Source organism: Apteryx rowi, unplaced genomic scaffold, assembly GCF_003343035.1.
Source record: "Apteryx rowi isolate R43461 unplaced genomic scaffold, aptRow1 scaffold_835, whole genome shotgun sequence".
Taxonomy (NCBI): Eukaryota; Metazoa; Chordata; class Aves; order Apterygiformes; family Apterygidae; genus Apteryx; species Apteryx rowi.
In genome coordinates, this window is record NW_020451133.1 from 13,292 (window position 1) to 37,290 (window position 23,999).

Sequence of the window (23,999 nt, forward strand, 5' to 3'; positions counted from 1 at the left end):
AATGTGAGAGGATGCACTGCAGCTCCTCTCATCACAAGCTAACCTTAATAATGCCAGTAGTGTCTTACAAACCAGTTCTCTCTTGGCTTAGAAAGAGATCCACAAGCCAGTCTAGTATGATACCAATTGATGCTGTGAACAGTGTGTTTAATGAGAAGGTAGAAATCTCACCTTTGTTTCTAATTGTGTTGGTTTCTCTATAATTCTGATGATTCTGTTCATTGCTATGACACATGCAAGCCTGTTATTTTTGTGTTGTCTGTCTTTTCTTACTTTGAAACTATCACTTACCGTGGACCTCTGTTATTAGAGTGAATTGGTGAGTTCTGTGTGATATTTCTTAGTTGCTGGAGTAAAGCAGTAAGAGTCTGTACTGTTTGTAAGGAAGGTGATCACTAATTGTGTTTTGGTTCCTCAGTAAGCCGTTGCTACTCGTGATAGCATCAGGTAGAGTCACAGCCAATCCAAGCAAGTACTGTAAAGGCTTTTCCCACGCGGCTTTGTCAGTACATGCTGGTCTCGACCTGTGGCAAACCTGTTGTTCCTGTACTGGCCTTTTCCAGACCAGAGATACAGTCTTGCTGAACTATGTGGTAAATGTGAAATTTGATCATATGCCCAATAGGGACAGGCTGAGATCTCCAATGCTTCTTGCTTTGGGCTTCTGCCAGGAGTAGGAGGCTGTTGCGCTCACCTGCCCAGTCCCATTGTGCTTTGATAAAGGCACAGAAATACTAATGTTCAACAGATACTGTTTCTGGGATGCCCAAGATGTATAGGTTTATTTAGCAGGAGCCTTCTTCTTTTAAAGAGTATCTTTATTTTTGTGGGTTATGTTTCAGCTAAATTGAAACAGTTTTTTGGGGACCAGAAGCCCAGAATCTCCCGGTTCATGTACTGGATGAAGCACAGTAATCCTAGTGATGGTATTCATCTGCAGTAATTGCCTGTTGAAATTTCAAAGGAAACACAGAAGTAATTTAGGGCATCTGTAGGTATTACAGATCTGATGCTAATAGAAATGTTCCCAAGATGATTATTCATTTTTATTTCAATGTGTTTTTATAGTTTAATCTGCATACCCCTTGTTAAACTTGTTTTGAGTCAGATTATCGTAACAGAAAATGAAGTGACTTTGTATTTTATGGTCAAAAGAAATTAATTCCATGTAATGGACTGATTGCAGAAAACCTCAGGAGTGGTACTTTGCTAGGCTTCGGGTGCTAAGCCTTTGAGTCTGGATGGAGTTATGTCACTAAAATCAGAAATTGCTGAGCAAAGCACCGAGTTCCTTGTAAAACTGGTTATTCTGGGGAGCCAAGTTGTGTATAAAGGCAGAGATCACTGATCTGCAGACAATCTAGTCCAATTTCTACCCTGATCAGCACTGCCTGCATGTCTACAGTTGACGCTTTGGTCAATAGATGCTGACTTAGGGGGATAACACTTTGGAAAACAGCCACAACTTACGTAATCATAGAGATTYGATTGACTAGAAATGTGTGGCAAATACACCTGATGCAAGGCATTCTTTTCTTTAAAGATCTTGATCTCTAATTAAGAGATCAGCCCTTCTTGGAGCTGCTGGGTTTTGAGAAACTGTTACTGGATTTCTGTAAGACTAATTCTGTGTGGTTGTCCAACCGCTTAGGTGTTGAGGTCTTTCTCTGCCTGAGGCAGAGCTGCATTGGCAGGGCCTGTCTGAGCCTGAGATAAGAATCGCCAGTCTTCAGTTCTGAAGTTTGAGATTGCTCCAGAGCAGTTCCTGGAATGCTTCCCTAAAAAATAAGACAAATAACTTAAATTGCTTGGAATCTTGCTTTGTCATGTGTGCTGTTTTTCACTGCATTCTCTCTATGAACAGATTGTCTATGCAGAGCGACCTCTAACTGATAACAACAGATCTTTGGCCTCCTATGGCTTGAAAGATGGGGATGTGGTGATTTTGCGACAGAAAGAGAATGTAGAGCCACGGCCTCCGATCCATTTTCCAGGTGAGACGGAATTTATGTTAATTTTTGCTCTTGGCATCCAAAGGCATCAGTGTTTGTCAAATGTGAACTCTGCAGCTTGGCAGTCTCCTTTAATACCTTGCTAGGTAAAACACCTGGGAATGGGGGTGGCTAGGAATGAGGCAGGGGACATTGTTTGTAAATTAGTTGAAGGGTTTGCTATTTAACGGGCTTTTTTTTCTAAGAAAAAGAGTAACATGTTTCACTTTTCTTCTTCTGAGGAAAGGTAAGGAAAGCAATGGAAGTAACTTGTTCAGAAAAGCAGTTTTTGTAAAGGCATGTGGATTTTCCCAAGACTGCTGATTCCCTTCCCGTTCCATAGAATGCCGCAATAATATGCGGTCTGTGCAGCTCAGAAACATTAAAAGGCTGTTGTGATGTGTGCTCTGCATCTGTATTGTGACAAATTCCCAGAGAAGCTGGATCTTAACAAACCCAGTTATGCAATGATGCATACAAGCCAGGCTCCTCTAAATCCATAATGTACGAGTGGAGCCCTACTTGTATCTTTGTGTTGCCTGCTGCAGTAATTTCTAGCAAAACCCCATCATAAAAGTATCCCTTGAAAAGAAGCAGTGACTGCTGGCTGTAGGAAGGGCTTGGGAGCAGTGGTTGAGGTTCTGATCCTCCTGCCTTAGCCGGAGGCTTGGTACCTGCAATGCAGGTCTGCAGAAATGTTAGTCTTAACTCTTTTTTTTTTTTTTCCTTTCTTTTTCTCTGAGAGATTCAGAAGTGCCATAGAGACACTGGTTTAGCCTTGTGATCCCTCTGTGTGGTATTTGCATTTGTGAAGCTGGAAATAACTGGTCTGTGGTTCAGTAAGTGTATTGCTGGAAAAAAAGGGCCAGATAGAAGAACAGACCAGCTATGGTCTATTCTATATATGTGTTAGCATTCCTAACCTAATAACCTGAGTATGTGGCAGTGCTTCAGTGGAGCCTTCCGACATGGATCGCTGTTTAAAGACATGTTCAAATACTGTAGCATTATGCCCGACTCATCCCTTCCATGGTTTTTTTCCAGTGCTTTTTTTCAAGCAGAGTCATAAATACAAACAACTGACCTTTTTTCCCTCAAGGTCTGCCTAGGATAGACTTCAGCAGCATTGCAGTTCCTGGGACGTCCACTCAGCAACGTCGGCCAGCAGCACAGCATCTTCGCCCATCGCCTCCTGATGCACCTTCCTTCCCTCAGGGTTTGGACAATCCAGCATTACTACGGGAAATGTTGCTTGCAAATCCACATGAGCTGTCCCTGCTGAAGGAACGCAATCCACCCCTAGCGGAGGCGCTGCTCAGCGGAGACCTTGGTAAGTTGTTTTTTTTATCTGCATGAGGTGGTTTTAAATCTGTTTGAGCTCAATTCTAATAAAAGGCAGCCACATGTGTTTAACTAGTTGGGCTGTTCACTGCCAATGCACTGATAATGCTGATAAAAGGTACTGAAGGCAGGGTCCCTCTACCTCAAACGAGACCAATTCCAGCAACAGCTTTGCCTGTTTTTCCAACTTGGCTTTTTGAATATCCTCTGTCCCCTACTATGAAAGATGAGATGCGCAGATGAGTTTCTGTGAACAAGAGTGGCTCAGCTTGTTTTCTATGCTAAGTCTCTCTGAATGCACCAGTTCTCAGTAGTGGTGTTGCACTTGCTGCATCCCAGAACCCTCTCAGACCTCCATAGAAAGCAAGACATTATAAAACCAGCTGCTAAAGAAGTGGACAGCAGAAAGGGAGAGGGAAAGGGGTGTCTGTCCCATTGCTGGATCGTTTTGGGAAGAAGTACGTGGTTTCTTTAGGGAGCTTTTCCAATAGAAATGCTGTTGCAAACTTGTGACAAGTTAAAAAACTTGAAAGTGTTTATGTATTTTGGACACATCACGTGGCACAGTTAAATTATAGTACGGTGTCCTTCACTTTCCCTGCAGGTGAGTAGCTGATCTTGGTGCCTCGTTCCTCATCTGAGGAAACTTTGAACTCTGATACAGTGTTCTTTTTAGAATGAAAATTGAGTGGTTTCAGTCATTAAAAGATGTGTTTGTCAACCTCTGGAAGGGATTCAGTTAGGAAATAAATCTTGCTGAGTTTTGGGAAATGAAGGAAGAGGAGGAGTTTCTATTGGGAGACCTTTCTCTATTTTTCCCCCCACTTTTGATGTTATATCCTAAAGATTTCTCCCTAAGTCAAAGGAAGCTAGAAGGGACCTTGCATGGATGTGGTTAGTCTATTGCATTTTTTTATTCTCTGACTTTAGCTCATATCCATAGAGTTAAACATGTCCTTTGCTCTCTAAAGCTTCTTCACACCTCTTGAGCTCTGTGTCTGTAGTGCAGAAGAGATGTTTTTCCCCTCACCTTGAGAAGAATGTGCTGGTGTTGGCCCAGGAAATAAGAGGTTAAGCCCAAGATGCCCGGAACTGGCTCATCTGCTAATCTTTATTGCCTGTTATGCACATTAAACTTTGATTCAGGTGTGCATTTTTAGTCCCAAATTGCTGCAGTGGAATGTTAGGAGGAAGCAGTTTTATCTGGCTGTTCTGTCATCATTTTGCATTGTTACTGTTGGTATTTGGGCACAAATCCAGTTCTGCTCTTGCTCTAATATCCAAATATATGCATAGATACTTGCCATATGATTGCGCTGCATGCATTGCAAGCACATTAGAAGGCACCTGCTATACAGAAGCCTAATTTAAAAAAATCAACACACATGCAATGCCTTCTTGAGCATGTAACAGACTTTGAGCCTGAGAGCTACTTTATGAGAACTGCATTACTCGAAGCAAAAGCAAAACCTCTTGTGTTTATAGAACTTAATTTATAGCCAAGTACTTCTGTGAATGTATGTGATCAGATTCAAGCAGTAAAAAAATAGCTATAGGTCTTCCAAAGAAACGGGGATCTAAAAAGCTGTGTCCTTAGAAAGTGTGGCTAGACTTCCTGAAGCAAGTGTCCTTGCTAGCTCCTCTTGATTACAGTGGTAGGCATTCAGCTTTAGGGACTGTAATATCTGTGTCCTGGCCTATGCTGTTTGGGTTTAAAGTAAGTTTTGTTGTTAATCTTTTTATGTCTAATAATGTTGGTTCTGCTCTTTGCTGAATCTACAGACGGTTATTTTGCAGGGGTTGCTGAGTGTCAAATGTGATATGTTTTTGCAGTCAGTTCTTGTAGATGGGCCATCTTATTGAGAGTTAAGAAATCTCAATTCTATCTATGGCTGTGCTGCTGAGACTTAACTGAGATGCCTTTGCTTCTTCACGAACAGGTATAATGATTGCTGCATTTTTAAAATGCTTTGGTATCGGCAAATGAGAAAACGCAAAGTATTACTGTTGTTGTGCCTGTTTGTTTTCTCCTCAATGGAAAAGAGAGGTTGTCTGAAGACTTTTCAAAATACTCGTGTACAATTCAAACTAGAAGCTTGTGTTCAAATTCTGTATTCCAGATTTCTGCTCTTGGTATAATTTATCTGCTGTTTTTGCAGATGTTCTTTCCAAGTATTGTGTAGGCAATTTGTGCTGCAGTAGAATAACGAATTGCAGTTTTAATAGCAACTCTTTGTAAATACTGTTGTCTTGATGCTTTCAATTTTTCTCTTTTAGAGAAAAGTGTACATGCAAGGAAATTCACTCTGATTGCTGTGACAGCATTGCTGTGTTTGGGTATCGGGCACAAGGAGAAATAGCTCCATCCAGTTGTTTTTCATCTGAGCAGGTTCCCAAGTTTGTGACCAGTCCTTTGAGGTCCATCCATACTGCCTTCAGATGAAGCCTTTTGTGACTGTGCTACTCATTCTATCCCTGAGTGCATGCTGGCATAAAAAAAGAAGCTTGCTGTGCCAGACATTGATTTGTAAGAGTAATTTCCAGTAAAAAGCTTTCTGTATCTCTTTGTTACTGCAGAGAAATTCACCAGGGTGTTGGTGGAGCAACAGCAGGACCGAGCCCGGCGGGAGCAAGAGAGGATTCGACTCTATTCAGCTGACCCTTTTGATCTTGAGGCACAGGCCAAGATAGAAGAAGACATAAGGTAGCAAGCCAAAGTCACACACAGGCTCTGGCGGTCTTTAGGGAATTCTTTTCACAGGGTGCTTYCGTCCAGCCTGGTGCTTTTTCCTTGAAGGACACGTGGGATGTGTTTAGATAGCAGATCCTACCTTAAGACAGAAATTTGCTTGTGGGGAGGTGTCCGGAGCTACCTTTGTCTGTGGGAAGTTTGGGAAGCAGGGACACCCCATCCTTGTAGATAAATCCAGCTGAGCACAGAGCATGAGCTGCAGCACCCCTGCCTGTGAGGGTGCTGCCCCAAAGCTGTCTAAACTGGGCTGCGCTGAAATCGGTGAAGAGCACTGATGGAAAGCGGTTAGCAAAGATCTTGAGAGATAGTGTTTAGGTGCCTTGGACATCTCTTAAAGCTGAGAACTAGGCCCTTGCTGGTCTTTAACCTGAGTTCTTTGCAGAGCAATGTGGTATCCTTTCTCCCAGCTGCCTTCAAGATTTGGATTCCCTCATTGTTAACTGTTTTATGTATCTCTGGCTAATTCCAGCTGCTCACTGCTGTCAAAAGATTCATTTTATAGAAATGATGTTCTGCTCATCAACATTCGCTCCTCCTTTCTGTCTTCCAAATGTAATTGCATTGGGCTGAGCCTTGATTTCTTAAACTGACTGATAAATCCTTGAGTCAGAACATGGCTGGTGTGTTTTTCCTGATGTAGGAATGTCTGTCTTACACAGGCTCATAGTTGGTCATGATCAAAATTCATTTGTGATAAGAAAGCGAGTTCTTGCATTATGATTGACAAGGTGTTGCCACAGGAAAAATGCTTAGCGTTTATGCATTATATTTTTCTGCATTGCTATTTAGAGATAACAAAACATTGCTCTGAGGTGCAGGAGCAATTTCCTTGCTCCATAGATGAAGGAGAATTGGGAGGGATGAAGATGATGTGCCCAAGGTTGTGCAGCTGTTATAGAACAGTATGGGCATCTAACAGTCCCCAAATTTCACACCCTACGTTATTTTCTCTGATCACTTGATATGCCTGCCTTAACTAGATGCTGTCTGCCTGAGAGCTACTGCAAACATCATATTTTTCAAGCCATATTTCTCTCCTTTAAGTGTATTGTAGGTGGAAGAGTGTCAAGCAGGGAGGGAAAAAGAGGGTAACAGTTTTAACAAGAAGGCTGAAACTGAAGATCAACCAATGTAGTATATCTTATTTAAGCTTAAATATTAAGAGACAATACAATGTGTGGTTCTTCAAGTTGTTTTCATGATATCTGAAGTCAGGGTGGACTAGTGGCAGTGTAGCAGGGTGCTTTAGTTCCCAAGAAAGCCAGATTTTGGATACTGCTTGATTTTTTCGTGTGTGTGTGATACCTGCCCTCTCCCCCCCACTCCTAAAGAAACCACATCTACCCATGTTGTTGCGGGAAGGCTACTGCAGTATACATAAAGGCAAGAGAAGAGTTTAGTTCCCTTCCCCTACTGAGGGGGAAAGTGAAATGTTTTCAAAGTTAGAAGCCCTTTTCTGTTTCTAGATAAGCTATTTCAGATGCAGTCACTGCTGATACCCATCGCTTTCAAGATTACTGCAAGGTCTGTGACAGGGTTCTTGAGTGTTTCTTCTGTAGGCTTGAATTTGCAGCGAGGGCTTGTGATCATGGTGGCGTTCTCTCTGCAGACTTGCTAATCTCCTTCTATCCCCATGCCTGCAAAAGGCAAGATACCAGGGAAACGTTGGAAGATTTTAACGTTCAGCTGCTGTGTGGGATTCCAGTGTTGTAGCTACTGGCAACATCTTCATCATGTGCGCTCGGTGCTTTATTTTAGAGTGACTAATAAATATGCAGTTTTTCACCCACAAGTTCTCCTGGTTAACTCTGTGATGACAGGTTTTTGTTGCAAGTAGAAGTTAGTGAAGTGCAGGTGTCTCAGGTGCTAAATGCTGGTATCTCTGGATTAAGACAAGATCATCGCTAGCAATTCCTCTGTTAAGGCTATGTTTAGCTAATAAAGCAGTCCTTGTGGTTTACACAAGCTGTTTGTAACTYGCTGAACTGTAGCAGGTGGGATTACCAGATCTGTTTGCAAGTCAGAAGGATGCTCATGAAATTACTGGTTTTGCAGAAAGAAGGTCTGATTTTTATTTTTTTCATTTATTCTCCATTTAAATTTAGGCAACAAAATATTGAAGAAAATATGACAATAGCAATGGAAGAGGCCCCCGAGAGTTTTGGCCAGGTGGTGATGCTGTATATTAACTGCAAAGTCAACGGACATCCAGTGAAAGCCTTTGTTGACTCAGGTGAATTGCCCGCATTTTAATCTCTTGCTCCATACCCTCCTTTGGCTCATTGAGGGAGACGGTAAACACTCCAGAAGTTTTGCCTGAAATATTCATTTTCCATAGTGAAGCATGGATTTTTAAAGCTTTCAGATTAAAATCTGAGAGCACTCTGGGTGTTGTGTAAGGCAAACAGAGCAAATTGTTGAGATACTTTTGGAAGCACTGCAAATGAGCGATTGAACGCCCCGGGATCAAGGCTTTGGCGGCAATTTCTGGTGTCTGATGGTTGCAATGCTAGAAAGGTCACTGCCAAATGTGTGCCTTACCTCAATTTACAGATGAGGGGAATTTTGCCTGCCTTTAATGCTGTGCTTTCCATCCACAGCTTTAAAGGGAAAGTACTCAGGGTTATTTCAGCTCAACAGCAATATGTACTTTACTGTCAGTGCTTATCTCTGGGTATACACACAGAGTAAATTAAAAGCAGGGGGATTCATAAGCAGCCTTTGTGCAATAGTGCAGTTCCCTGATACAAGGTGGTACGGCCTCCTGGCTGCTGAGTGCAGGATTTTACTCCCTTTCAGGATAGAACTTTAATTTGGGATGACCCATCAGGATTTAACTCTTTAATTCTGTTGCTGGTAGGTGCCCAGATGACCATTATGAGCCAATCTTGTGCTGAAAGGTGCAACATAATGAGGCTGGTAGATCGGCGGTGGGCTGGCATTGCTAAAGGTGTAGGGACACAGAAAATCATTGGCAGAGTGCACTTAGGTAAGTACAGGCATTCTTCTTCTTTGAGCAGCTTTAGTGGCAGTTTGACTGCATCTAATTTAATGCTGTAAATGTTAGAAACTCCCACAGAGTAAAATAAAAGTGCATCGGCAATATGTTCTTTTGACTTGGACACAGTAATCTGGCTTCTGTCCTGTTTAGTGCTCTTCTTAGTGGAATTATCCTAACGCTTTAGTTGAGGGGAGTTTTCAGCTCCTGCAGACACAAAGGAGATGTTCACTCTGCATGCAAAAGTGGGGTTAATGTGAAATAGCAGGATTGTTCCTGTTTGGGGTGTGACTGTTCAGCAGTATGAGTCGCTCAGGAAGAGTTCCAGTACAGCTGAGTGTTTCATATTCCTCCTGGAGGAGAACRCTATCTGTGTTCTTGTGCAGGTTTTCTGGATGACAGAAGGTCGTCCTTATTGTCTGAAAAATGGATCCTCTTCACTGTTGTTACTTCTTAGACTTGTGCTCTAATGAGCTGTACCATTACTTTAGCTCTAGCTCAGAGGGTTAGATAAGCAGTACTTAAGGCTGTACAGCAGATCAGCTTTTAAAATAATTAACTACCCAAGACCAACACATGCCTGATAGTTACTGGGASTTGCACAGGGCTCAACTTCCTGGGACCAAAACAGTATGTCGGAGCTCTGGTTTCAGATTTACCCACCAGAATTGTGCAGAGTTTTCCTAGGGGATGGAAGAACAGAAGGTAGAGCCCTTGTGCTGTTAGCTTGTGAGGTGGTAACTGATCTTCCTTGCATTTCAGCTCAGGTTCAGATTGAAGGGGACTTCCTGGCATGTTCCTTCTCAATCCTTGAAGAGCAGCCCATGGACATGCTTCTAGGACTGGATATGCTTAAGAGGCATCAGGTAACAAAAGCTGTTTTGAAGCAGTTACTGGCTCTTCCATGTCAATCGCTAAATGTGACATAAATGCCATTCCTGTGAATTTATTAGGATTTTCTGGAGAGTGATAATAGTGGATTATCTTCCAGCCAGTTTTGGAAGAAGTACATATTCAACATACATCATGGCTACCTGTATGGTGTCTGGCTGCTCCCTGAAGTTTTTTTGCTCTGAACAGAGATGCTCACAGCTCTGAAACAGAATGATTTATTACAAATGAAACCATCCGGGGGCCCTTGCCTATAGCTGAAGCTCTCAGCCTGCCTTTGTTTAGTGTCTGTGAGCTGTTCCTATTGGAAATGAATTTTAACCTGCCTTGTTTTTCCTTTTTCTCTTGGAATCACCTGGTTCTTCTGTGGGCCCTGATATCTTGATGCTCTCTCGCAGTGTTCCATTGATCTCAAGAAGAACGTACTGGTGATCGGCACAACTGGCTCGCAGACCACTTTCCTCCCAGAGGGCGAGCTCCCAGAGTGTGCGAGGCTGGCTTACGGGGCAGGGCGGGAGGACGTACGACCAGAGGAGATTGCCGACCAAGAACTGGCAGAAGCAATACAGAAGTCCGTAGAGGAAGCAGGTACCACAGGGAGCCCAACTGGAATATTAAGTGCCATAGTTTTTTTGTATCAGGATGTCTGTCGGCAGTCACTGGGAGGCCTTCCTCTTCTCGGCTCCTAGCGGACATAATCTAATGCAGTGTCAGTGAGTAAATAGTGGAGAGAATGGTGCTTTCTTGCTCATGGCCTCTAATTTGCACCTCTGTCTGTCTTGCAGTATAGCAGTATCTGTCAGCATGAAGGCATTTGGGGGTGCTTGCTGTTTAATTTGTGCTCTCTTTGCAACTTCCTACCAGCTCTGGTCTCTGAAGATGTGGAGATACATTATTGTCTCTGGCACCCATTCACCTGGTTCAAATTGTAGTGCCTAGCCAGGGACATGAGTCAGTTAGGTGATATTTTAGTCATCACATAAGTACAGCATTGTGGCAACTTCTGTGACCCCATTCTTAGCAGCTACAGCATATAAAAACACAGGAACCTTAAGAGTAAGTACAAATCTCTGGTGGATGAGCAAATACCCGTTTCAGGAACTATTTTGGTTTTACATGTGCAGTGGTCTGAAAGCACATCTGTAGCCAGTTGCTGCCCCTCTGCTGAGGAGCTATAATTTTGTAAGATGTGTTCACTTGCAGTTTATGCCCACCTATTTGCTCTGGGACAATGCAAGTTCATGAGAATTTTTCAAAACAGTACTGTTTCAGCCTTTTTTTTCCTTAGCATTCTCTAAGGAATGTGCTTGTGCCCCTAGAAGATAAATTGCTTCTTTTACTGAAGATTACTTTTGCTCTAAATAGCTTATTTCCTATCCATTCAGAAGAGGCAGCTGAATTCACATCCTAATGTACATCATCAGCTGTGTAAAGGCTCTCTACAAAGAGAGTTTTCACCCTCCTCTTACAGTTTTGTTCCCTATGACACTTGAAGCCATAGGCTGCATAGCAGAATCTAGTTAAATGGAGATGCCAAAATAGCTGAAAGCTGAGCTATTAGCCAAACTGCCTGAAACATGGATTTTCTTTTTTAACTCCTCTAACTTCAGCATATACTTCTGACTAAAGGAAATCTTCACTTTTGTATTTTCCACTCTTTCAGTGGAATGGTGAATAGCTTTCAAAGTGTATTCCTTAGGCCACCTTCAAAACCGATAGAAAGGTAACACTTTGTATGCATGTGTTTTAAAGGGAAGAAGACTTCAGAGTTTTTCTCCTATCTTTTGCTTTGAAAGCATGCAATAAGATGTCATTTCCCCCTACAAACCCAAAAGTCTTTGCTGGGTTGTGTTTAAGCTGATGGATTTTGATTTCATAATTATTTTTATTGCTGTCTTTTAAGACTCTAGTGAAAATATTTGTTCATATTTAAAGCTGGAATGTGATATTCAGATCTGCTTTTATAATGCACTGAAGTTTTTCTTTAACACTTCCTGTCTGAGTTGCTGCTTAATAGTCCAAAGAGTAAGCAGCGACTTACCTGCAAATAACTGAGTTAGTTACATTAAGAAGAGCCGGGACTGTGCCCATTTGTCCCTTCGGTTTTTCTTCCACTCTAAGACTAAGATTTCCAGGGCTGCAAAAACCTCCAGAAGGTGGCCTGCCTTTAATGAATCAGTTCAATGAATCRATACACGTTTGACTTTTGAAGCCAAATTTGAATGCTCATTAACTCCAGTTGCAGCAAATAAAGAAATGCAAAGTGTAAAACAGATTTAACCTTGCTGTTGTCAGATTTTGATATAGCTAAGGGTCAGACTTGGTTGCTTGAGCTAGTCTCTCTCCATGTTACCTGGAAGAGAAAATGTAGAGATGTAAATACTAGTTCTTCTCCTGTGAAAATTCTGAGCCTGATGCAGCCAAGGTTGATTTTTGCAGAATCTCGCCATTTAAGATCAGACTTGGCAGATGCCATGGTTGGATTTGGTTGTCGCTTGAAAGGATCAAATAAAAAGCAAAACCTCTCAGTCTGAAAAATATGAATCTTTACCATTAAAGCATTTGAGCAAAGTGCTTTAAAATGAAAAAGTGCCTAAAAGGACTGAAATCAAAGCTGCTTATGTACCAGTGCAATTTGAAAGGCCATGTGACTTTTAAGGCTAATCAGCAGTCTACTATTTCCCATTGATACTGAGCCGCAAAAGAATGTGAAAGATTTCAGTCTTGAAATAGAAAAGGCATTTTGTGTGTTCACCTAGTACTTGTAGAATGCTAATAAACAAAATGAAGGTAGGTCTTGTTTAGATTGACTGTATGTAAGTCTTAAACATATCACAAGCCTCTGGCTCACAGGCAATTGTTAGCTGTATCTTGAGATGTCAGAGTATTAACATATATGCCCTCTTCCTCTCTTCCAAAACTATTAGCTGCTGCTAGATGGTACCAAGAAAACCAAGTCAAAGAACAGGAAACTGGAGAGGCAAAAACAGAGAGTGGATATAGTGCAGCACCAGGAGGCTCAGCTCCTCACAAGGCCTGTGTTCTTTTATAACAGCTTGAATTTTTGCTGCCTTCTGGTAGATGGTACAACAGAAATCACTGTGTACATCAATAGGCTATTAAAGTTCTCATTTTGAATGCACCTGGATTACTCTTGAGCCTTATTCAATCCACTGAAGCCCACTTTAGCAAGTCTCATGGTTTTTGTCAGCTGACCTTCTGGTGTTTCGATGCCTATGGAAAAAGCAGCTGAGGTGGAGGAGTCCTGGTATGTTTTCTGTGTACGGCAAGATCAGTTTGCCTGTTACTGTGATCTACTAGATCCTCCACGTTTGCTTCACTTACATTTGAGAGTTTGCTCTTCTTTGCTGATATGCAATGTGGTGTTCTCCCCCTCTCCTTCCTCCCAAAACTGGCAACAGCTCAGTGATTGTGGAGAACTTAGAAAACTGACAGAAAAACCACAGCTGGTGTGGCAGGAAGCATTTCCAAGTAGCTTACCCCATATACAGGTTTTTATCCAGAAAGCCTTGATAAGAAGGGCACTGCACCATATTTGCAACTCAGATTTTTCCTAGTATAGGGAGGAATTTATCCCTGCTGGTGCACTTTGTGGAGAAGAGTTTGTTCCCAGTGTTAGCTGGATTGATTTCCTTGACAGGGCTAGGATTCAGCTCCTGTAGATATCCTGTGAGAAGGATGACGGTGAGTCTCAGAAGGATCACGCTGAGGAGTGCTTGGCAGAATATCAGCTACTTCTGCTGTCTAAATGACTAAGATTCCCTGACGTATTTGACTGATCAGACCCTTATTACAGGGCCAGTGAATCAGAGGACAGGTCTGCTTCCTCTCTAAAGGGTTGATTTTGCAGCAGAGAGCATGAACATAATACTACTGCGTAGAAAGAGGGAAAAGATCCCTCCTGTTTTCATTTGTATCCTGTGTCAGAAGCCTCTTTGCCACTCTTATAAAAGATGAGCAGTCTGGAAATCTGCAGGATAATTCTGGCTTTTTAATACTCCAATTTTGTTAAGTTGTTATAGTTGCATTAAAACCAGATGTGCAGCCAGTAGAATGGGTGACTTTGTGCATCTGCTGCTGTATTTTATACCAAAGTGTATCTGTCAGAGGTGCTGTTTTGCACTGTGCAATGCACAGTCTTTATCTAATGGAGAATAAAAGAAATGAATACCTGAGGCAAAAAAGGCAGGTTCCTTCCACAATATCAAACATGGACAAATCCTAGCTGTACATATGAGCACTGTTAGTCAGCTGTTCCCAGTAAGCTTGCGTATCTGTAAAAAGAGGAAGACTTAAGGTAAAACAGTCCTATATTTTTAAGACCATTGAGTTTTGAGGCCTGTGGGAAAGGAGAGGGAATCAGTGAAACAAATCCCACAGGGCAAAATGTGCATAGCTGTTTGGATATCTAACACTTGGACAAAGTAAATCCTAGCATACTTTAATGGAAGAACATGTGCTATTGCAGCAAAGGCTATACTAGTGATTTAATAACAGCATGAGACATGAAATATTTGCACAGACCGTTAACAAGATAAGTTCACTTATTGAATTTTTTCCTGATAACCAGTGTTTGGTGCTACCGACAAAGATCTGTAATTTATCTATTCTCCACGTGGAGAAGGAGACAATGAGTTGGGTTTGACTTCTGGCTGTCTCTTCACTTGCTCTGCTCTTCTCAGTCTTGGGCAGCAATTCCTTTTTGGGATGTCTCTGACATCTTTCACCCCAGGATCTTTTTCCTTCCCATTCGCAGCAAGCTGAAGTCTGCTTGTTTTCTCTTGCATACACTGGCACAGTACAAGGCAGTAGCTGCTGGGAGTAGAACTGGGGAACTGCGATGCCATCTCAGGTCTCATTTCCCTGCAGTGTGGCTCCTGTATGTCTTCTGCAGTATGGAGAACAAACTAGTATGGTGCTAGACATATGCCTTTTGCTGCATATATTTTATCAAGTGTGTAGTATCACCCACGGACCACTTCGCAAGCGTGGATAGTACAGAGCAGCCTTTAAGTTGTTCTTCTACAGAGATATTTTTTGACTTGATGTAATGAATTTCCCAGACACAACAGTGGCAAGCAGAACTTTTTTTGGAAGAAGTGAATGGGAAGAGCTCCTGCTGTCCAGTGCACTATCTTTATGGACAGTTGTGGGGGGAAGCTGAGAAATTGCAGGACTATAACCATGCATGTTGTGTGCTTTGAATGCTAATGCAAGTTTGGTGTGTTTGTTTCCTAATCCAAACAGAACGTCAGAAGCCTTGATGCATGTAGTGTGTGTTTACTGCAGCTGGAGTGGGCCACAGACCAGGTATTTATAGCCATCAGTTCATAAGCTTTCACTACTACATTCACGCTACCAGCAGCAGGGCTGTCCTTGCTTTATACTAGGGAGAAACCCACGTGGTGTGAAATTATCAACTCCTTCGCTTCCGAGTGTGGAAGAAGGTTCTGCCTTGCTTGGCCAAAGGCAACAAACCTGTTGTGTAATTTTCTTAGAAAAGTTGGAGCCCTTTGTCCATGGAAAGAACAGACTCAGAGCTCTGAACCTCCTTTCTGTGCTCTTCAAGCAACACTTGCTTATCTAAAACACTTCTGGTGCCTCAACCTTAACTTGTGTTGAGTGGAGACAGCAAATTCCTTAAAGTTGCTTGGCAGTTCAGGGGAGCTGTACACAAAGTGGACCAGCATGAGACCCCGCTGATAACTGTATGTCCTAATACAAGATTAAAGCAGATCTGGTGAACTGAAATGGCATTGTGCTGTTGTATGTGAATTATTTCTTTGAAACAACGTACCAATTAATGCAACAGGGTATGTCACAAATCATGCCCTCCCCACAGTCATCAGCTATTTGGGCTGTTATGTGACAAGCGAGTGTAAAGACTTAAAAAGGTAGGGAAATATTTGGTGATAGTGGACTTTTTAATGGCTTTAATTTAACTAAACAGATGCAGCTCAACCTGTAATGGCTACATGTGCAGAGTTAAACAATTTAACTAACCAATTACTTTAGGGAAAAATAGTAGTTAAAGTGTCTGCATTAGATCTGTCATGCATAGCTATCTGATCTGAAGTGAATCTAAGTCAGTCCTGATGGTACTAATTCCTATACTTTGAAAATCTTGCACTCTTTGTGGAGAATGTTAACACCAACATATCTGAATTATGTGATAATCTGCTAAACAGCTGTCTTTCACTTTAAATGTATATGGGCTCCCAGGTGTGTTGGGGCTCTGTAATTAAAAACTCAAAGGTTGCCTATTTCTGTTATATGAAAACTGCTTCAACAGAGGCTTTTCTCAAAGATGCCTGTTGGCAGCTAGTTTCCTTCCTACACAACAGCAAACAACATTAACTTATAAAAGAATAGAATAAGTGTCAAGCATTTTATATCCACGATTACAGTTCAAGCTGGCATAATCTCATGGAGGATGTTTGCTGACCTCTGAATATCTTGCTTTCTAATCACTGCCTACATTAACATACTGAAGAAAAACACAAAACAAGCAATTGCTCTGTCTGACTAGTATTTTTCTTTGCTGTCATTGTCGCATCTGCCCTGATATTCAGGTGAAAAAATGATTTTCCTTGGCTTATGTTCCTGATTAAGGCAAAGGTTATGGCTAAAAGAAAACCTAAAGTTATTTTAAGCTTCAACAAACCACTGAGTAGCATCTGTGAAGCCTTCCTCTAAAAATACTGTGTACTTGTATGCTGCTGGAATATCTCTTTTCTATATCACRAAGAGAAGTGTAGATCTTGCTCTTCTTTGAAAAATGACTCTTAAAAGTGAGATTCTGGGATTTCATTATCTTCTCAGTGACTCTAGATATATTTGTTCACTTTGAAGTTTAAATRTTCTCTAGTTGTGAGCTCTCCAAGCACCTTGGAACTGGCTTCTTGTGTCTTTTGCCGTCAGTAATTAAGTTTCTGCAGCTGGAGTGTAGTTATTGGATTTGCCCTTAGTTAATATTCAAAGCAGTCTGGACAGTCTGTAACAACTCTTCTCGCAATAACTAATGATAAATGGAACAGTGCTCTGCTGAGTAATTTCCAAATGGACACGGTGTGCCAAGCTAATATGCAAACTATACTTTTAGCTTGTATTCCAAAGGTAGAAAAACTTGAAAAACGGTGGTTCTCATACATCTTAACTACTTCTTTCTCTTTCTCTCTATGCATAGAGAATAGTGACAAAGAAACTACCTCACTGGAAAAGCCCTCATTACCAGCTTCTGATGGGTTTCAAAATCCAGTCCAGTCTTCAGAACTAAGTTTCAAGATCTGTAATCCCACAAATCAATTACTTGATCGTTCAGTCTCTGCCCCTGCTTCAATTTGCTCACCCATATCTAGCCTCGCAGAGCCCACTGATCCTAGAGCCATGAAGTCTTTGGAGCCTTCAGATGAATGCCAGATAACCCCAGAAAAAGAACATCCTCTCTTATTACAGCATCTTTCCAATAATGCTTCTTTGGCAAATAATGACCATTCTCTCCAGACAGGGGAGGTAACCTGTCACAGTCCAGCTTGCCTTTCACAGAACACACTCAAAGAAACATTTGTTGCTGACAGTCTAAAGGAATGTAATGCTAAGGAACAAGGCCATGGCCAGGAACCTCCTTTGGAAGTGACACAAGAAAACAGCTTGGCTGACACTGCTGCTAAGCACGGGCAAAATAAAGAAGTACTTTTGTCTTCAGAACAGGAGGAACAAAAGAATGAGCTTCCTGTAGATCATCAAATGTGCAAAGAACCAGTGAATGAACATCTGGAGAAACAAAATGAGACAACTGACCCAGAACGTCCTTGCAATGTTGGTGGGGTTGAGAAACCTGCTTTGGAAGAAGAGGGTCGTACAGGCATCCAGCCAGAAAACTCTCCTGCAGAAACAAGAGGAAATGGACTGGAGAAAGTAGGTCTTTCCTGTGTGAAAGAGAGGATTCAAATGTCAGCGTCCCGTAGCTGTATGCATACGGAAACCTTTATGGAAATAGATGTAGTTGAGCAGTCTATAGCTGAAGTGCACAGCTCAGCAAGCAAGCAGGAGTGGCAGGCTGAGAATGGAAGTGTATCTGATGTAAACTTGGATCCTCCTTCTATGGAGGTGGAGTCATTGAAGTCAGATTCCTCCTTGAATGATCCGGTTTCCACTAGTGATGTGCTGCAGTCTAAAAGCACCAATGAAATTCCTGCAGAGTATGAATTATCTAATTTAACCACTGAAAACAACTCTTCTGCCTCCACCATCCTTCAGCTGGACACTGACCCAGGACCATCCTCAGAAGACCCATGTTCCTCTCTAGCATCAGCCTTGAAAGAGCTTCACAAACTCTTGATTATCAATCGTAAAGGAGAATGTAAAATCCTTGCATCTGAAGAAGTCTCTCAGTTGGAAATGGTTCACAAAGAACAAGCAAAACAGAAGGGGTTTCCTGAAGATAAGCATAAAGACTTAGATCCAGACAGCCAGGAACAGAGTTGCTCCTTCTATAAGGAGAGGTCTGAAGGTAGAAATGCAGAGCAACAACTGGGGGAARAGCACTGTGATTGTGGAGTAGAAAATGTTTGTGTCACATGTATCAGTCGCACACAGTCAGCTGTCAGAAAAGATGCTACAGAGATGCAGAAGTTCTCAGGTAAGAGTGATGTGATCATGCTGAATTCTGCCGTGACATCTGCTGACCAGCAAGAGAGCTCTGAGCAGGCAAATATTTTGGTGGAATGTGATCAGAGTCCAACAAGTCTGACTTCGGAGCAAAATGCATCTGTTTCTTCTAAACCTACTTTGGATGAAGATATGTCTCAAGATACTCAGAGCTTGTTCACAGGAGCATCTGGGAGAAGCAACACCTCAGTTCCTGAAGGTCTATGGCTATTGCATGGGTTTGAGGAACCACTGCTGCACCCACCTGCTGGCTCTTCTGAACTTACCTCTGTTGCTTCTCCACTGCCTGCTTTCCCTGCAGCTGACATTGATCGGATTCTTTGCGCTGGTTTTACCATGCAGGAAGCTCTTGAGGCTTTGGAACAAGCAGATGGAAATGCAGATCTTGCTCTTCTCATTTTGCTAGCCAAGAGTATCATTGTTCCTACATAACTACAGAAGAAGTAGCTGACTGGAGTGTCTTTTCTTTTAAAGGACTTATCTAAATCATACATCATAACATACAAGCAGAATGTTGAGCCAGATTTTTTTAATTATTTGCAGCCAAAGTAACTTGTCTCTTCTGTTTCACTTTTTAGATTTGGCCTTTTAAAAGAAAGAAAACATCCTAGCATTGTGTGGACAGGATAGCTTTTAATTCTTATGATGCATACTGGATTAAAATTAATGTTTTTATTTAAATGTACAATTTTAGAATAAGCTCCAATGTTACAAATAAAAAGCAGAAGCCATTAAGATCACCACCACCACACTGTCCAGCACAAAGCTGATTGCAAAGTGAATTGAATGCGCATATGTGTGCAGCCAGAGGCAAGGCCCAGCACGTGCTGTTACAGGACGAGAGGTGTGTGCTGAGTTCAGTATGATGCAAGCGCAAAACAGAGCTTGTCCCAGTGGACTGCAGATTTGTACAAGTTTTAGCTCTCCTATGCTTTATAACCCAATGTCCATCTGTGATGCTGACAAACAATTACAGTAGCTACTAAAGGTATGTAGATGCCTACAGGTCTTGGGACRCGCAAACCTTTGTGAGGGGGGTGGAGGGGATTTTTGAAAGCGTGCATTTTTGTGTGTGCATATTGAAAGCTGATGCCTACTTTTGCCAAACCCTTTATGCTATTGGGCCAGTGTGTTAAAGTTTACAATGTGGGGATTGGGAGATAGGGAGAAGAAGGGAAGGGAAACTTGGTGCTACCAAGAACAAGAGATGTAGTAACTTATTTGAAGATGTGCTGGTATTAGTTGTAAGCAGGGGGAAAGGGAAAAGGGGGTATTTTACAGTTTTCTAGCCTTGCCTACATGATGTTTCCCCATATGAAAGAACAAGCTCAGCCACCTAAGGCAAATATTTAATGAAGAAATTGCTTAACAAACAGATCGTGTGTGTTATGGCTTTTGTCCTCCTCTTGCCCCTCAAAGAATAAACTCAATTTTAGTGGATGCATTCTCTATGCACTGAGTGGGCCTGTGATTAGAGAAATGAAAAAAATCAGCTTTGCATTAGTTTATCTCAATGTTTAGGGATGACCAGCCTCTCAGCTGTGGAAATGCAAACTGCAGAAAGCCTTTAGTGGCTTGCAGGGTACCAGTTTAATACCTCTTAAAGAGTGAGGGCTCACCGATAGGGTTTATGAAACAAATGCACTGATGTGGCTTCTGTATTACAACCGTTGTGGCCTTCTGGGAAGTCCTTGGTGAAAAGCCTGCCTGACTAGGACCCACCGAGGCTCTGCTGTAGGAAGCCCTTTCCAGGTGCTCTTTTTTGGGATGAACTACTACTTGATGCTGTGCACAGCCCCAAAATACTGCTGGGGCTGGGGAAGGGGAGGGAAAGCATGGCTGAAACATTATACCAAATCTGAAGTAGGAATTTTACTTAATCCTACTTGCAAATCTCTCAAGTGGCATTGTGTAAAATGTTAGTCTTTAATTTTCTGCTTTGAACTAAATCTGAAGTGATGACTCAACAGCAGCTGAATGAAAATCCAATGTGTTTTGTTCATGGTTTTCATTTGTTGTCATTGTCTCAGGCCTGTTCCTGTTTTGGTTTTTTTTGGTTGTTTTGTTTGTTTTCCCCGTTACTTAGCAGATCTGCCTATGTGTATGCTAGGCTTTTTCATGTGGGGTGGCATTTAAGAACACCACAAATTTGGTTTCATCTGTAAACTTGTAGGAATTTCTGATGTCAGTGAGCAGTGGTTGTCAGATTTTCTTAGGTGCTTGGGCCGCCAAGAGATCCTTAGGAATATAAAATGGCTTTAAGGCATTCCCTTGTCAAATAGAACTTTTAATTAACTGTGACCATACCAGCCAGGCCTGGGGCTCCCAAACACACTTAGCTCATATCCCACCACTAGTGATGCCAGCAACATGTGTGTGTAGGAAGCAGTGTTTGGCTGTTTGGGCAGTGTTTGTGCTATGGGTTGGGAGCCCCTTGCCTGAGCAACATGAAGTATCATCAAGCTCAAATTGAGTTACTGAGAGAGGACTACAGCTTCATGATCTCTGCCATGCAGGTGGTAGGAGTTACCCCTGCTGAAGCTTTTAAATATTCTCTTTGCAGTGAGCACCCCAAATCCAGCAAAAGCCCTTTTGTCAAGGGTACAATTTGGGCTGGTACAAGAGTACAGTCTCCTCAGATCTCTTCCTAGCGGCCTTAGGAAATAAGATACTTAGACCCATCTCCATCTGTATGTGGTTCAGTATCAAAAGCAGCAGCTAGAATGAAGCTCCCAACTCTCAGATCCAGAGTATCCTCTGTCTAAACAGCCAGCGTCTCCTCCCGATTCATGCCACAGGTCTCAGTGAGGTGGTCCTTGGAGCAAGCCCTCATCTGGTACATGGGGTCAGTGTGCTGAACATAGCCAGCTGCGGGTCTGCCCTCTTGGATGTGTGAGAGTTGAATATGCACCCTTAGCCTGCAGGTTAATTTACTGCCAGGTTCTTACAGCATCAGATGTTAGCCATTCAATGTTATACCCTTTTCATATTTACACTTAATGTTTTTAGAAGCAATTGCTAATAGCTTGATGAAGTACAGCTGCTTTGCACTGAACTGGTTAAAGTTTCTAGTTTTATGGCCACATTTACTTAGAGACTGCATATACAGAATTCTGTAAAAGCTTTAGAGCATCAGCCAGTTTGCTTCAATAGTCAATTTTATTCTTTGTCAAATATAATTTGTTTTTGAAATCTACCCTTCTGCCAAAGCTTTACTGAAGTATTTATCAATACTGCCAGAATTTCCTGAGTAACTTTCTCTGAACTGCTTGAAACAGAAGCCTGACCCCCTCAGTTGATTAATATTTGTAAAAAATATTTTATAAAGTTAGTCCAAGCCTGGTGATTTATATCTCTTAACTTCACAGAGCCTTGCTTTGAGTGAATGGCAATGTGCTGCTAAATTAAGGAAAAATTTTGGCTTTTCAGGAACAAGATTTAGTTAAGTTCAAGGAAGTTCAGGCAGTGGTAAGTATTTATAAAGTTAAAACATAATAAAAATGTACGTAGTGAATGCTGTCTAAAAGTTGCGCTTGGTTTTAACATGCGTCTGTGTTCTCTCTGCTGTATGCAAATATCCTTTGCTCAGTCTTTAGCAATTTCTTAACTGGTCTCTGCGCTTACCTGGCCCAAGAAGTGGGAATACTTCTCCCTTTTAGCAGGGATGGCAGACTTTTGCTAAAGCTTGCTGGCTAGAGTGGGGGATAAAGGTAACACTGAAGGCTGTTCAGGTTTCCAAGGAGTTGGGTCCCAATATGGTTTCTGTAGTACATCCTTAGCTGTCTGTCTATAGGCTTTGCTCATGTTTACTGTCCCCAGGGTCTCTGTCATGTGTTTGAAAATATGCCACCAACTGCTACCACTTCCCCAGCCTTTGCGCAGACCCCCGGTGGTCTAGACTGAGAAAGAGGTCATCTTGGGCTCTCATGCCTTGGGCAGAGTTGGGAATGCGCCTAGGTGCTGGTACTATACAATATGTCTTGCTAGTGGGGTTCACTCAGAACCCACCTATAAGACGGAATTCCCTCTGAGTGATAAATGTACCCTGGGCTAAAATGAGGTTCTTTCTGCTCTTCTGATCCTCCTCATTCATCACTATTCCAATGTACTAACTGTCATATCAGCTTAGCAAAATGATTCTAGGCATCTTGCTATGACAAGTCTGTCTATAAAGAATAAAGCAACACACAGAAGCTGCTGCTTAAAGATGCCAGTGCCTGTGGGGACCCTTTTAGGTCTGTAGAGTTTGTTTCTGGGTATTTCCTGAAGCCACTGTGGTCATGTACCTTCCTGTTGGTTTCTAGAATGTACTCTTTTCCTTAAAAGATACTGAAGGGATTTTTCAGCCTCTTGTTGAATGCAATTTCTATAAATGGGACTTCAGGTGATTTTAGAGGTGAAGCTTAGAGCAACATCTGAAAGTTTCTGGACATTAAGTCTGACAAGAGGAAGAAATACTTCTTGGTGACAGTCTCTGGCATGTTTACTTGCTACTAAACAGAGATGAGCTACACTGAATTATTGTGACAATCTGTCTTGTTGGTAACATCCAACCTTCTACATAGACACTTGGTTTCCAGGACTGTTAACCTTGCACCTCCTAGATATGTTCCCTTCTTTCTGTCTTTGTGTCTCCTTCTTTCTCCAGCCCCTTGCTGTCTCCTTTCCTCAAAAGTAAGCAATATTTAAGTGTACTTGCTGAATGCTTAACTTCCAGATGAGTTTTCTTTAAAACACTATGCCATTCATGAACAAAAGGAGGAACAGATCCTAGAGGTTTCTTCACCAGACTTGGACTTCTTGCCAAATGGCTCCCCCTAGAACTCGAACATAAATTCAAAGAGGAGAAGTCACCAGGTCTTTTGCCTGCCTCTCTCAGAAGTCGCCATGAGAAATGGGGTTGGTTTGGTGTACACCATTCCCTTCTGAAGCATTCAAGAGATTTCTTCCTGCACTGTGTAGATCTAGCTTAGTCTGTGATCCAAATGCGTAGCAGTTTGGGTTACTCTTTGACTGATGCTTTTTAGCTTAAGAGTTTACAAACTCTTTTAAGGAACTTGAGGGAATCAATACTCAGGAATCCTAAAGCTGGTGTTGCATTTGTGTCATTTACTCTTCTGGGCTGAACATACTGCGGTTGTTCTTGCAGGTGGTTGAAGGGAGGAGTGGTTGTGTCATGAGATAATGGGATGTGGTTCTGCCCAAAGTAATACACACTTGATTCTTTTTTGATTTTGTTTTTTAATATCGGGGGACTGTTTCTCAACAAAATTGATGTGTAAAAAAAAAATTTGATATTTAAAAAAAGAAGAATAAAAACTTTATCATAATGTTG

The 23,999-nt window shown here is 41.9% G+C and overlaps 2 protein-coding genes across 4 annotated transcripts in view; both read left to right on the forward strand.

Annotated features, from left to right (window-relative positions):
- Nucleotides 1-17,268, forward strand: part of DDI2 (DNA damage inducible 1 homolog 2) — a 22,276-nt gene extending 5,008 nt beyond the window's left edge. The window contains exons 2-10 of one of the 3 annotated variants that reach the window (XM_026089886.1): nucleotides 1,865-1,994; nucleotides 3,091-3,321; nucleotides 5,910-6,036; nucleotides 8,190-8,317; nucleotides 8,945-9,073; nucleotides 9,845-9,948; nucleotides 10,372-10,561; nucleotides 15,242-15,304; nucleotides 17,181-17,268. In XM_026089886.1, coding sequence (XP_025945671.1) covers nucleotides 1,865-1,994; nucleotides 3,091-3,321; nucleotides 5,910-6,036; nucleotides 8,190-8,317; nucleotides 8,945-9,073; nucleotides 9,845-9,948; nucleotides 10,372-10,561; nucleotides 15,242-15,258 — 1,056 coding nt within the window. In that variant the 3' untranslated portion in view covers nucleotides 15,259-15,304; nucleotides 17,181-17,268. Of the gene's footprint in view, nucleotides 1-1,864; nucleotides 1,995-3,090; nucleotides 3,322-5,909; nucleotides 6,037-8,189; nucleotides 8,318-8,944; nucleotides 9,074-9,844; nucleotides 9,949-10,371; nucleotides 10,562-12,900; nucleotides 15,217-15,241; nucleotides 15,305-15,492; nucleotides 15,746-17,180 lie in introns of those variants that run through there. The other 2 variants (XM_026089888.1, XM_026089885.1) reach the window with 2 other exon arrangements.
- Nucleotides 16,773-23,999, forward strand: RSC1A1 (regulator of solute carriers 1). Its single transcript, XM_026089907.1, has 2 exons — nucleotides 16,773-16,785; nucleotides 17,181-23,999. The coding sequence occupies exons 1-2, from the start codon at nucleotides 16,773-16,775 to the stop codon at nucleotides 19,094-19,096; spliced, it is 1,929 nt and encodes a 642-aa protein (XP_025945692.1). The 3' UTR covers nucleotides 19,097-23,999.